At 35.4% G+C, this 12,884-nt stretch overlaps 1 protein-coding gene across 2 annotated transcripts in view; it reads left to right on the top strand.

Annotated features, from left to right (window-relative positions):
• Window positions 1–12,884, top strand: part of CERS6 (ceramide synthase 6) — a 298,528-nt gene that overhangs the window by 90,370 nt on the left and 195,274 nt on the right. For both annotated transcript variants that reach the window (XM_041722631.1, XM_041722632.1), the window contains exon 2: window positions 1,445–1,550. In XM_041722631.1, the coding sequence (XP_041578565.1) occupies window positions 1,445–1,550 (106 nt within the window). The remainder of the gene's footprint in view (window positions 1–1,444; window positions 1,551–12,884) is intronic.

A 12,884-nucleotide genomic window follows, 5' to 3' on the forward strand; every position in this document is an offset into this window, starting at 1 on the left:
TCAGATTCTAGAACACTTACATACTAGGGAGGGGTGGTTAGTCCTTCTTCCTAACTTTGTCTCAGAGAGCCCAGTGAAACAGGTTTTTTTTTTTTTCCAATGAAACGGTTATTATATCACATTTTCTGTATATATCTTTCTGGTTTAGGCTTGCATGTACAGCACTCCATTTTCCTGTTTGAATAAATGTCTTCTCTTTAACTTGAAATAGGATCCAGTAGGGTATTATGTGGTGTATATATGTAAACTTCATTAGTCCTACTTAAAAAAATTCCTTTGTCTACTATCCTTTAATCTCATCAACTAATATTAAAGAGGCTTCCTGATCTGTTTTGTACATTTATCAGTTGTTGCCTTCGGCCAACATTAAATTAATTTGGGTAATGCTTTCTTCGGATATTATATTATACTGTATTAGCAGAAAATGTTAGAGGGTGGGAGGGTGAGGGGATGGGTAACTGGGTGACAGGCACTGAGGAGGGCACTTGATGGGATGAGCCCTAGGTGTCATACTATACGTTGACAAATTGAATTTAAATAAAAAATAAATGTTAGATGTCATTACTAAAGAGAAACGATCACAAAATCTTATTTCTTGAACATTTAGTCTAAAACAGCTCTTAAGGTTGTAAGTACTTAAAAAAAAAGCTTTAGAGATGTCATCATACCTTTGGCGCCCCATGCCCTCCCTCTCCTATTCCTTCAGTGCCTCATTCACTTATCAAACATGACCAGAAATGAAGCTATGTCTTTGCATTCTTCTTGACATAGTCATTTGCTTAGGATAAAACAGTGTAGCAGATGTTTGTAATTTTTGCAGACTTTTCAACTTGTCTGGGACATCATACTGTCTGACATCGTTCATTACTCTGTATGAGAAAGACACAAATAACCATAAAGCAGGAATTTTGAGAAGCCATAAGGAATTGGGACTGAATATAGTGTGCTTTGATTATAGAGACAAAAATGGCCAATTTTATGGTGTAGAGGTGATCAAAGGTACATTTTCCATCTATAATCAGATGGTTAGTAAATACTTTCTCACAAATACTTTTTCACAGCAAAAATACATGAGCAATGACAATTGTTAGCCGGATGTTAGTAAGAAAAACTTAAATGATTTTAAAACGATTTTTATCTGTTTCACTTCTTTTACTTACATATATGATTTGGTAGTCTTTTTACCTGTTCAGTCTTATGAGAACTTAAGGATCAGGAGATTTAAATGTTTTAAAAGGATTTCTTTTTTACTGTTACTGCTGGAGGACTAAAAGAAAGAAAGTTAAACTGGCTTTACAGTGACCAACGTATGAGTATTAGTAGTGTCCGCTCAGCACTTTGTTGGGACAGTTGAGTAATACGTAGTTAATTGGTGACATTAAGAGCAGTTATAGAAAGAATGACTTCCTCTGACCTTTTTCTTTTTCTTTTTTTTTTTTTAAAGATTTGTAGCCAAACCATGTGCCATAGCCCTCAACATCCAGGCCAATGGACCACAAATTGCCCAGCCAAATGCCATTCTGGAAAAGGTCTTCACTGCAATTACGAAGGTATGATTATCTTTTTGTATCGTTTGAATTATCATGACCACCATTCTTAATCTGTATTTGATCCCTTCTCTCCTGAGTTTGAGAACTAATTGCCCATCCTCATGCTTGAAAGAAGCTGGGTAGAAGCTGAATAATAGTGGGCATGTTTGAGACCTGTTTGTTTACTCTAACATTGATTTTAGATGCTTGTCTGTAAAGAACAGTCTAGATTAGATACTGATTAGTCTAATTCTGTGCCTCTCTTAATCTCACATGACATGAAACAGCATGTATAACAGTTGGATAGGATTTTGCGGAGATGACAAGGTAGACCTGAGGAATATAATTAATGTACAGACGCACCTTAGAAATATTGTGGGTTTGGTTTGAGACCACTGCAATAATGCAAATATTACAATAAGGTGAGGCAAATGAATTTTTTGGTTTCCCAGTACATATAAAAGTCATGCTTACACTGTATAGTAGTCTGTTAAGGGATCAATAGAATTATGTCTAAAAAAAATGTAGATACTTAAATTTAAAAATATTTTATTGCTAAAAAAATGCCAACCATCATCTGAGCTTTCAGCAAGTTGTAATGTTTTTGTTGGTAGAAGTTCTTGTCTGCATGTTGACGGTTGCTGAGTGATCAGGGTGGTGGTTGCTGAAGTTTGGGGTGATTGTGGCAACTTCCTAAAATAAGACAGTAATAAAGTTTGCTGCATTGGTTGACTCTTCCTTTGTGAAAAATTTCTCTGTAGTATGGATAGCATGAATAGCAATGCTGTTTGATGCCATTTTACCTTTCTTTCAAAAGTGGAATCTATCCTCTCAGGCCCCACCGCTGCTTTATCAACTAAGTTTACGTAATATTCTAAATCTTTTCTTGTCATTTCAATAATCTTTGCAGCATCTCACCAAGGGGAAATTTCATCTTAAGAAACCACTTTCTTTGTTCATTCATAAGAAGCAACTTCTTATCCATTAAGGTGTTATCAAGAGATGGCAGCAATTCAAATATAATACTAATCAAAAGGTTGGAAATATTGAAGAGTTACCAAACCATGAGACAGAAACACATAATGAGCAAATGCGATTAAAAAAAATGGCAATGATAGACTTATTCGACGCAGGGTTGCCACACACTTTCAATATGTAAAAAATGCAGTGATTTGCAAAGTGCGATAAATGAAGTGCAATAAAATGTGGTACGCCTGCAGGTGTGAGAAAAAGTGCCTATATGCTTATAGCATTGTCTTTCAGTTTCTGCAGTTATGGTTCATAGGCAGATGTAAACAAAAGAGGGAACAATTGAAGAACAGCAGAGTTGCAACATGAAAGAATGAAGGACAAGGGTCTGGAGAGTTTTAAGTCACAGATTCACTGTAGAGAAAATAGGAAAAGAGATCATCGTTGTGGTGAGTTAAAGTCCAAAGTAGGATCTGGGGGAGCAGAGCAGGGCAGGGTGCAGATAGTTGCTCCTCAGCTGATAGATAACACTTAAGAACAAAGAAGGGTTGGGACTAAGGTTGGTGGTTTAGTGGTTGAGCATCTCTTTGTCTCAGGTCGTGATCCCAGGGTCCTGGGATCGAGTTCCACATTGGGCTTCCCACAGGGAGCCTACTTCTCCCTCTGCCTATGTTTCTGCCTCTTTCCGTGTCTCTCATGAATAAATAAATAAAATCTTAAAAAAAAAATAAAAAGGAGGGAGGAGAAAGATGGAAGCCACAAACCCTCCATCTCAGGCCATGAGAAAGCGCATCATAGCATCCAAGTATCTTCTTACACGTTTCTCTATCTTGTCCTCTGGTGTGGATAAGAAAGAAGAGCAGGAAAAGTGTAACATTCTAGGAGAAGTGTTGTTGTCTGTATATTAAATGATTCATTTCCCCTTTTTCATGTTTCTGGGACAATTGCTCAGGCTTCTAAAATGTGATTTGACAGTATTAACTTTTATTCCTGTTCTGGTATTTGTATTGTTAACCATTTGCATTCCTTGTTTCTTGTCTGAAACCTGTTAATTCAAATATTCAAACATTTTTGTTTATTTTATCGTCTTTATTTCTGTTAAGATTCTCTGAGATTCCCCTCCCCCCCACCAAATGGTATTTTTCCTGGAGTGGTAGAAGAAAACACTAGGTATTTTTTTATACCTCTGCTAGGAAGAAGAGAAGAATGTATGAGATTTTACAAAAAGCTCTTCTGCTAGTATTATAGGAAGATTTTAAATTACAAAGTTTTAACCTGAAGGGGCACAATACAGTATTTAAGGGAGAAAATATTAAGAAAAAAACTTGTATTTTCATTTAACATACCAATTTACTGTAAGAGACACTTCTTTCCCTCTGAAACAGCAGAAGGGTAGGAAGTTACCAGGTTTTTAAAAAATGAGATTATAATATATTTGTATTCACCTTGTGAACTACTCAAAATGCATAATGAAATGAGTTTTCTACCCAAATGTTATATCTCCCTTTAGAAACTCTGCAGTGGACATTTTATTCCCTTGCCTTATGTTTATTATGGTTACTGGAGAAATTTGCCCCATAAAGATAATAAAAGGATTTTGCACTGAGGTTGACAGCTCTAGAGAATATTTGCTTCTAGCTAATTTTAATCATATTCTCTTAGTTTCCAAGGTGATTCTCTGGACATTTTTACATGATTAGAGGAGAAGCCTCATGTGTTAAATATAAATGTAGCAAAAGTTGGAACATTATTTCCTTGAATTCTTTATAGTTGTCCAGTGTTATTTATGATATAAGAAAGTAACAGGTCAGTTGACCAGAATAGGAGTAGCAGGACTTGGAGAGTCTCAGAGTATTTGTATATGTTTGAGTGATCATCCACCAACCTGGCCTTGACTGTGGTTCCAGATCACCTTTGGAGTAGGGCATGGTTATCATCTTTCAAATGTGTAGGGATGCACTCTCAAAACCCTTAAAATCTGCTCTGTGTATATAGGATTGGCTACATAATTTGTGGAGTCAGTGCAGAATGAAAATGCAGGGCCTCCTTTTTTTTTTTTTTTTTGCGGGGCCTCCTTTTTTAAAAAGTATGAAAAAATACCCTTCAAGGCATAAAAATACAAAAGCTTTTTCTTTTCTTCCATAGGTTCTTTTTCTTGACTTGTCAAGGTCAAGGTATTTTGGTATTTGCTGTTCAATGTCTTGCTCCCTCAGGCATGAGGATACTTAGGAAAAGCAAGTACAGAACCTCACGGGTACCTGGGACCCAGTCCTCTGACTTTGTGTACACAGAGCCCACCACCTGCTGAGTACTGTCTCTTGCCAGTCATTAGGCTGACATGCCTGCCCTTCTCTGGCCAGAGGTGGAGAAATTAAGACAGGTTTCTTCCCTTTCCTTGAGCCTATTGCCCTAACCCACAGTGGACAATTAACTCCCAAGGGTATTGCAATCTCTACATCAGGACATACTTGGTACCTGGATTGGGGTGAGCAAGAGGCTCCTCCCTATTGATTCACCCATCAAATACAATACCCAGCCTAGGGTGCAGGTGGCTGCCTCCATGTCCCACACTGAGACACTGTGGGGTACGCGCACCTGACTCTAGTGTTTTCCATGCTTGCACCTGAGGCAGCAGTAGTCACTAGGCAGAGTGGGAAGGGGGAGGAGGCTTCAGGAGCTCGGGGAGTCGGGACAGAGAACTAAGTTCCCCAGAACTTGTCTAGGGGGAGTGGTAGGACTGACTGTGTGTGAGCCAAGACTGAGCCCCTGACACATGTTCTTCTGTCTCATTGGACTTAATATACAAAATACCAATTCCATGACAAAATTATTAAGAATTTGGATAGCAGCCATAGAGCTTGAAACCCCAAAGCATGGACCTTTCTGAATGTGGATCTCTTTATCTTTAGCCCTGACTGTGTAGTTTTCATCTATGTAATTATCTGATGAATTTGCACCCCTTTGTGTTAACAGTCTTTCTTTTTGAGGTAATGTCTGTCTATTTTTCTGTATACTTGGTATAAATAAATTAGAGTGTGTGTAGAGTTGTTTACTTATGTATGTTTATTTACATTTTGGGAATTGTCCTGCCATATTATTGGCACATATGTATAATCCCCACAGCTTCACTTTTCTAATCAAATCAATTCTTGAGCCACTGAGGGAAAAATATATATGTCAGCTGTAAGACCAGATTTTATGATCCAGAGAAATCATATCATCATCCACTTTTGGTATGTTACTCTGTATTTTTAAAATTATAGGCAAATTTCCTGTAATTTGTTCTCTCTTACTATCCTCCTATGCCCATCTCTTTCTTTCCTTTTTACTTTCCTTTTCCCTTCCAGTATTTGTTATGAATATTAAAATCAACCTAGGTATTTCTGGAATAAAAATGTCTATATAGCATTGTTCATTTCTTTCCTTGGAAATCTTTTTTTTTTTTTTTTAAGATTTATTTATTTTAGAGAGAGAGCAGCAGCAGGGAGAGAGAGAGAGAAAAAACACAAGTGGAGGAAGTGGCAAGGGACCGTCCCAACAGGGGGGCTCAATCCCAGGACCCTGAGATCATGACCCTAGTTGAAATCAAGAGTCTGGTCCTTAACTGACCCAGTCACCTTGGAAATCTTAAAAAAGAAAATAAACTAAGGAAAACAATTAAAAAATGCAAAACAGTTAAAAAACACACAAAGAAGAAAGAAAATCACCCAAATTTTATTTTTGGTAAACTAGTAGATACATACCTCTAAATTTCAAAATGTATATAAAGGCTAACAAAGAATAGTTGAGGGTTGGGCAGAAGCCAAGTAGGAGGAAGTAAAGAACAAGAAGTGTGAATGGAGGGCCCAGTGGGAGTAGCTGTCAGTAAAGCCAGCAAAAACACAACTCTTGAATGAGAGGGAGACAAAAGCCCTAATCACTGTTTGTAACACTAGGTATAGGAGCAAGGCCAGCAAATGTCCTCCTGGACTCAGTTTAATTCAGATAACTGGAATAAGTACACAGAAAACTATATGGATGGCACGTTTTCAGGAGACAGTCTATCTCTGTGGCAGCTGAACTGCAAGAGCACTCACCCTGCTCCACATACTACCAGGAGGAGCTGGTCAAAGAAATCCAGTTCACTCAATGATGAATAATAAGGAACACACAGCATCAAAGACAAAAAAAGAATGTAAAGCAATGTTTATTAACAAAAATTGTCACTAGAAAAATGAGGCCACAGGGCAAATGAAAATTGTGATTAAATATTTTACTATAGGGGCACCTGGGTAGCTCAATAGTTTAGCATCTGCCTGTGGCTCAGGTCGTGATCCCAGAGTCCTAGGACAGAGTCCCACATCAGGCTCTCCATGGGGAGCCTTTTTCTCCCTCTGCCTATGTCTCTGCCTCTTTCTGTGTCTCTCATGAATAAATAAATACAATCTTTAAAAATAAGTAAATAAATAAAAAAAACATTTTACTATAAACTTAAAAAAAAATAGAAGTGCCTAACTGGCTCACTCAGTTGGGTGTCTGACTCAATTTTGGCTCACATCATGATCTCAGTGTCATGGGATCAAACCCTGAGTAGGCTCTGTACTCAGCGAGGAGTCTGATTGAGATTGATTCTCTCTCCCCATCTCCCTCTGTCCCTCCCCCCACTCATACACTCTCTCAAATAAATAGATAAATCTTAAAAAAAAAAAAAAAAAAACCACAAACCACTAAAAAAGCAATAACTATGTGAAGGAAGACTGCAAAAAGGAAATGTAAGACCTAAGAAAAAAATAGTTGGTCAACAGAGAAAGATGCAGTGTGAGCTGGGAGGGTCAGGAAAATGTACCAACACTAGCACAGAAATGAAGACAAAATCGGAAAGAACACAGGAAACACTAGACATTGCCGAAGATTCAGCAAGGAGTGTGGGAGATGGAAATAATAAAACTGAATTAAATGAAACAAAAAAGAGCTAAAAATAGATATATAGCTCAAGATATATATATGTAGATATATATATCAAGTAAAATTAGATATCCAACATCTGCATTATTAGAATCCCTCAAGGAAAAGTAAAGTAGAATATTGAAAGATATGATTCAAGAAAATTTTTCTAAAATAAATGGGAGATTCATTTATTTATTTATTTATTTATTTATTTATTTATTTATTTATTTATTATTTTTATTTGTTTATTTATTTATTATTTTTAAAGTAAATTTTATTTATTTATTCATGAGAGACACACAGAGAGAGGCAGAGACAGAGGCAGAGGGAGAAGCAGGCTCCATGCAGGGAACCCGATGTGGGACTTGATCCCAGAACTCCTGGGATCACACCCTGTGCCAAAGGCAGATGCCCAACTGCTGAGCCACCCAGGCATACCAAGAGATTTATTTTAATATGTTAATGAAAATATAGTAAAAATTGACCCAAGAAGCTTTCATTACTGGACTTGAAAATTAAAAGAATTCTTTGAGCAGACAACCAAAAATATCTAATCATTTCTTTAGGAAAAAATATCGGCATGACTTTAGCCTTCTTTATAGAAACATTTCCAACATTTTTTAAAAAGATCTTATTTATTTATTCATGAGAGAGAGAGAGAGAGGCAGAGACACAGGCAGAAGGAGAAACAGGCTCCTTGCAAGAAGCCCGATGTGGGACTCAATCCTGGATCCCGGGATCACGCCCTGAGCCTAAGGCAGATGTTCAACTGCTGAGCTACCCAGGCGTCACTATTTCCAACATTTTTAAGGAAAATGTGAACTAAGAATTTTATATTTAGGCAAATTGTTTTTGTTCTGTAACAGTTAAAGACAAACAGATTTGAACATGCAAAAATGGGGGAATTGTTCTCCTAAAGTCCTTTTTGAAAAACTATTATAATCATTGATTTCAGCCAATAAAGATGTTGCTGGAGTGTCGTTAAGGTTTGAATACATTTAAACCGTTAAATGTGAGGATTAGGATGACAGAACAGAATGTAAATATTCTATGTTCTCACATTGTAGAAGTGATACAACTGACAGTATTTGAGATGGGGAGGGGAAGGAAGGCAGGAGGTAGAATAAATTCACTGATTGCATAATCTCTAGGAGGTGGGAGTCAAAGCCAATCAGTTTAAGCAGCCAAATTGGGTAATAAAAGTACAAGCATATTAAACGATAAAAGAGTAAACTGTAAAATAGATAAAATTATCGTCTAGTATTAAGTGGGAGGAAGAGGAAATATACTAATTTTGAATATTGCTCATATGGAATTATTGATTGGAAACAAACATAATTACAGTTATGGAAAACCACTAGAACAAAAATTACCCACAAAAAGGAAGGAAAATAAGCCATATTTGCTTGCCAAGATTAAATTTTTTTTAAATTAAAACAGCATAACAATTCATGTGACAGAACTGTAAGCAAACTTATCAGTTATATCAATATACGTAAATGGGCTTGACTCATCTAATAAAAACTAATACAGATTTAGGTCACATAGCTGATAGAGACACCTTCAGATAAAGTAATTACAAATATTGGAAATAAAAGTATGAGTAAAAGTATATAGACAAATACAAATAATAAAGTAGGATTTTTATTTTTACATAAAAGTGGAAGCCAGGCCAAAAAGGATTAAGGGAAATGAAAAATTGGCTTTTTCTTGCCAAAGGATACAATTCATAAAAAAGATAAAGTGGTTATGACTAATATGCATTGAATGTCAGTATATCCATATACTCATAAAAAAGAATGAAAGAAGAAATAACTTAATAGCGGGAGATTTTAATTTACCTCTCAGTCATGACAGATTAAGTGAACAAAATGTAAAACAGAAGATAGAAATTCTAAGAGGTATAATTAATGAGGGAGATCTAAGTGGTACATTTAGAACCTTATATTCTGAATGTAGAGACCATACTTTCTTTAGAAGTACCTGTTAAATATTTACAAAAATTGACCTTTATTATAAATACAACACTAATTTTAAAAATAGGCGCAACTTAATAATACTAGAAATCAGAAAACAGAAAATCTCTTGCTTTCCTAATATTAATCCATTCTTGGATAAAAAATAGAATTTCAGAATATTTGGTAACAGAGATGATGAAAGCCTCACTCATTTGTACTGCCAAAGCAGTGCTCAGATGAATAGAGTTTGCTATTCTAACTCTAAACTCTAAACTTTAGAAAAAGAACAACAAAACAAAATGAAGGCAAGCAGAAGGCAAAAGTTAACAATAAATGCAGAAATTGTGTTTAAACTATAAAATTGAAGATCAATTAAAAAATATCTGTTTGTTTTTACAGAAAGTCAGCTAATCCAATAAAAAAGCATAAATTTACAACATAATAATTAGCAGCATTATAACATCACAGAAATGGAGGAAAATAAAAAGGATATATTTCTATTAGTGTGGCAAATAAAATGTAAGATAAATAAATATAAAAACTTGGGTAAAATGCAAATTATTCTAGGAAAATAAAATTTACCAACTATCTCTCTCTCCCTCCGCCCCCCCCCCCATATATATATGTTTGTGTGCATGTATATATAAAGATCAAAATCAAAGAGCTAAACCGCAAAAAGGTAGCAGGCTCAGATGTTCTCAAAAGAAAAATTCTAACACACTCTTAAAGAGCAGATAATCCCAATGCTATTTTAAACTAGATTAAAGCATAGATAATTAAGAAAGTCATTCAAATTCTCTTTTTATGTAGCAATAAAACATTAATTAACAATAAAGTCTGACAAAGATTAAATCAAAAAAATAAGACTAGAAACCGAACTTACTAATATCAATGAAAAAAATCCCAAATAAAAATTAGTAAACAGAACTTAGCAGCACAGTAAAGAATTATTTATCATCACCAGAGAGGATTTATTCTAGGAATGCAAAGCCTAGAATGCAAGGCCTTCCCTATATTCAGTATTACAAAAATCTATGTGATACATCGTCATAATTGATCAAAAGAGAAAAAGTATGTAATCATCTGCATGGATGCTGAAATCTACCATGATTGTGATTAAAACCAAGTTACCTTTTTCTTAACATGATAAACACATTTGTGTGTCAGCTCCAAATCTGGCCTGTTGCTTAATGAGAAACAGTGGTATTCTCACTCAAGTCTGGAACAAATGGAGATGCTTATAATCACTGCTCTGCATTGTGCTCAGTTTTACACAGAAGTAGTGAATAGATAAGAGAAAGAAAATAAAGGCATAAAAATTAGAAATGAGGAGGTGAAGCTATTGCTGTTTGAATTCACTGAGTCCTTACTATATTTTAGGTGAAAAAAGATACTAAAAATCTCCTTTGTTTGTAGAGCTTACATTCTCGTTACATGTTATAATATGACCGCATACTTGGAAAAGTAAAAGAATCAAGTGAAAAGTTACCACGAACAAAACCAGAAAAGATAATATTCCTAGGGATAAATGTAACAAGGATGTGCAAGATAAGTAGGTAATTTTGAAGAATACAAAAGACAAATTGGGTAAACATGGTAGTTCACCCTACATTAATTTCTCAAACATTTGGAGTAGGGAAAATTTTTCTTATGACCCCAAATTCAGAAGTTATAACAGAAAAAACTGATAAGTTCATATATGCTTTTTAAAAACTTCAAGAAAAAACAAGCAGAAAACCCATGGCGAATTCTAAAACACAAAGACATTGGTACAAATTATGCAACCTATGGTACAAAGGTTTAATCACCCTAATTAATAAATGAAAAAAACTCTACAATCCATAAAATACCTTCAAATCGGGAAAAAATGTGCAATCAATATGAAAAGATTGTTCATTAAAAGGCAGTAGAAAATGGTTTTTCCTCTTTCAAAAAAAGGAATCAAGTTAAAAATATACTGAGACACTATTATCAGACACTATTATACTGAGACACTATTATCAGACTGGGAGAAAGTTGAGAAATCTGATCATGGTGAGGCACTGGGAAATGCACACTCTTGTTTGTGTAAGTATAAATTGGTAAAATCATTAGTGAAGATAATTTTTCAATATCTAAGGTTGCGAATGCATAGGCCTTTGATCTACATTTGCTTCCAGGAATTTATCTCTATGTCTGCCTGTATAAAATGCTCTATGACAAGATGATTTATTACAGCATTGTTTATAGTAGTGGAAGTCTAGAAGGTACTTAAATGCCCATTAATAGGAGAATAGATAAGTAAATTATAGTATATCCTGACAATTCTACAAAAGAAGGAGGGCATTCTTTATATTTTAATATGGAAGTATTCCAAAATACATAGTAAAGTAAAAAGCCCAAAGTTCAGAGTAATACATGTAGTATGCCACCATTTGTTTGGCAAAGTGATATAAGAATACATGTTCAAACTTACTTATATTTGCATAAAATAACTGGAAAATAAACTGATTTAATAACTGATTAGCTGGTAGGAAGAGGGAGCATAGTAGGAATAAAATGGGAAGGTAAAACTTTTTTTGTTTTAATTTGTGAACCATGTGAATGCTTTACCTATTCGATAAGCTGAGAAAACAAATTGAATTTAATGATTAATTCCTCTAGGAAAATGGTATAGCCAAGGTGTATAGTAGGATGTGAATTTTTTTCTTCCCTATTTTTTAATTAAGATAGACACAAAAGGAGAGTGTAGATGGTAGATGGTGTCATGACTACTGAAAACAAAAACACGTTACAGTACACATCTCACTGAAAGTGGGCAAAGGACTTTTACAGACACAAGTTTAGCATGTTTTATGACCTCAGTCACAACACTGAGGCCACTTGCTGCATCCCCTGTGTATCTGACATCTTCAATTACTTGAGATTCTTTGAAAACGTGTCATATGTACATCCCACCTTCGTAACTTGAAGCTGGTCAGCCTGCCTTCCCTTACCCCATTTTTGGTTATTTCCTCTGATCACTAACATCTCGTTAACAGTAAAGGAAAGATGAATAAATAAAGGAATAGAACTAACTCAGCTTAGTTTTGTTGTGTGATGGGACATGCTCACATAATTGTGGGCAGGATGGTCCCTAAGATATCAGAGAGTAGAGATAAGAAAAGGGAGAAATGAACACTTACTAAGTCTTAGACCAATTTTTTACATTTGGTCTTCACCACAGTCCTCTTTAGGTGGATAAATAACCCTAACAGATGAGAGAACCAAGGCTCAGAGGTCATTAGAGCGAGGAATTGAACCTGGCTGGCACTTCATAGTGTTATAGAAATGAGTGAGAGAATAGTATCATCCATCCTATGGCGAGACATAGGTAGGTTCTCTTCCCTGTTCACCACGTTTGTGTCTTAAAGTCATGCATAGTTGTTGGAAAGATTTGATGGGGATCTAGTCAAAAGGAATAGCCAAGAAGGGGGATAGAAGAGGAATGTGTGAACAGCAGAGCAGAGAGAGAAGAGGAAGG

The sequence above is a fragment of the Vulpes lagopus genome, chromosome 11, assembly GCF_018345385.1.
Source record: "Vulpes lagopus strain Blue_001 chromosome 11, ASM1834538v1, whole genome shotgun sequence".
NCBI classification, from domain to species: Eukaryota; Metazoa; Chordata; class Mammalia; order Carnivora; family Canidae; genus Vulpes; species Vulpes lagopus.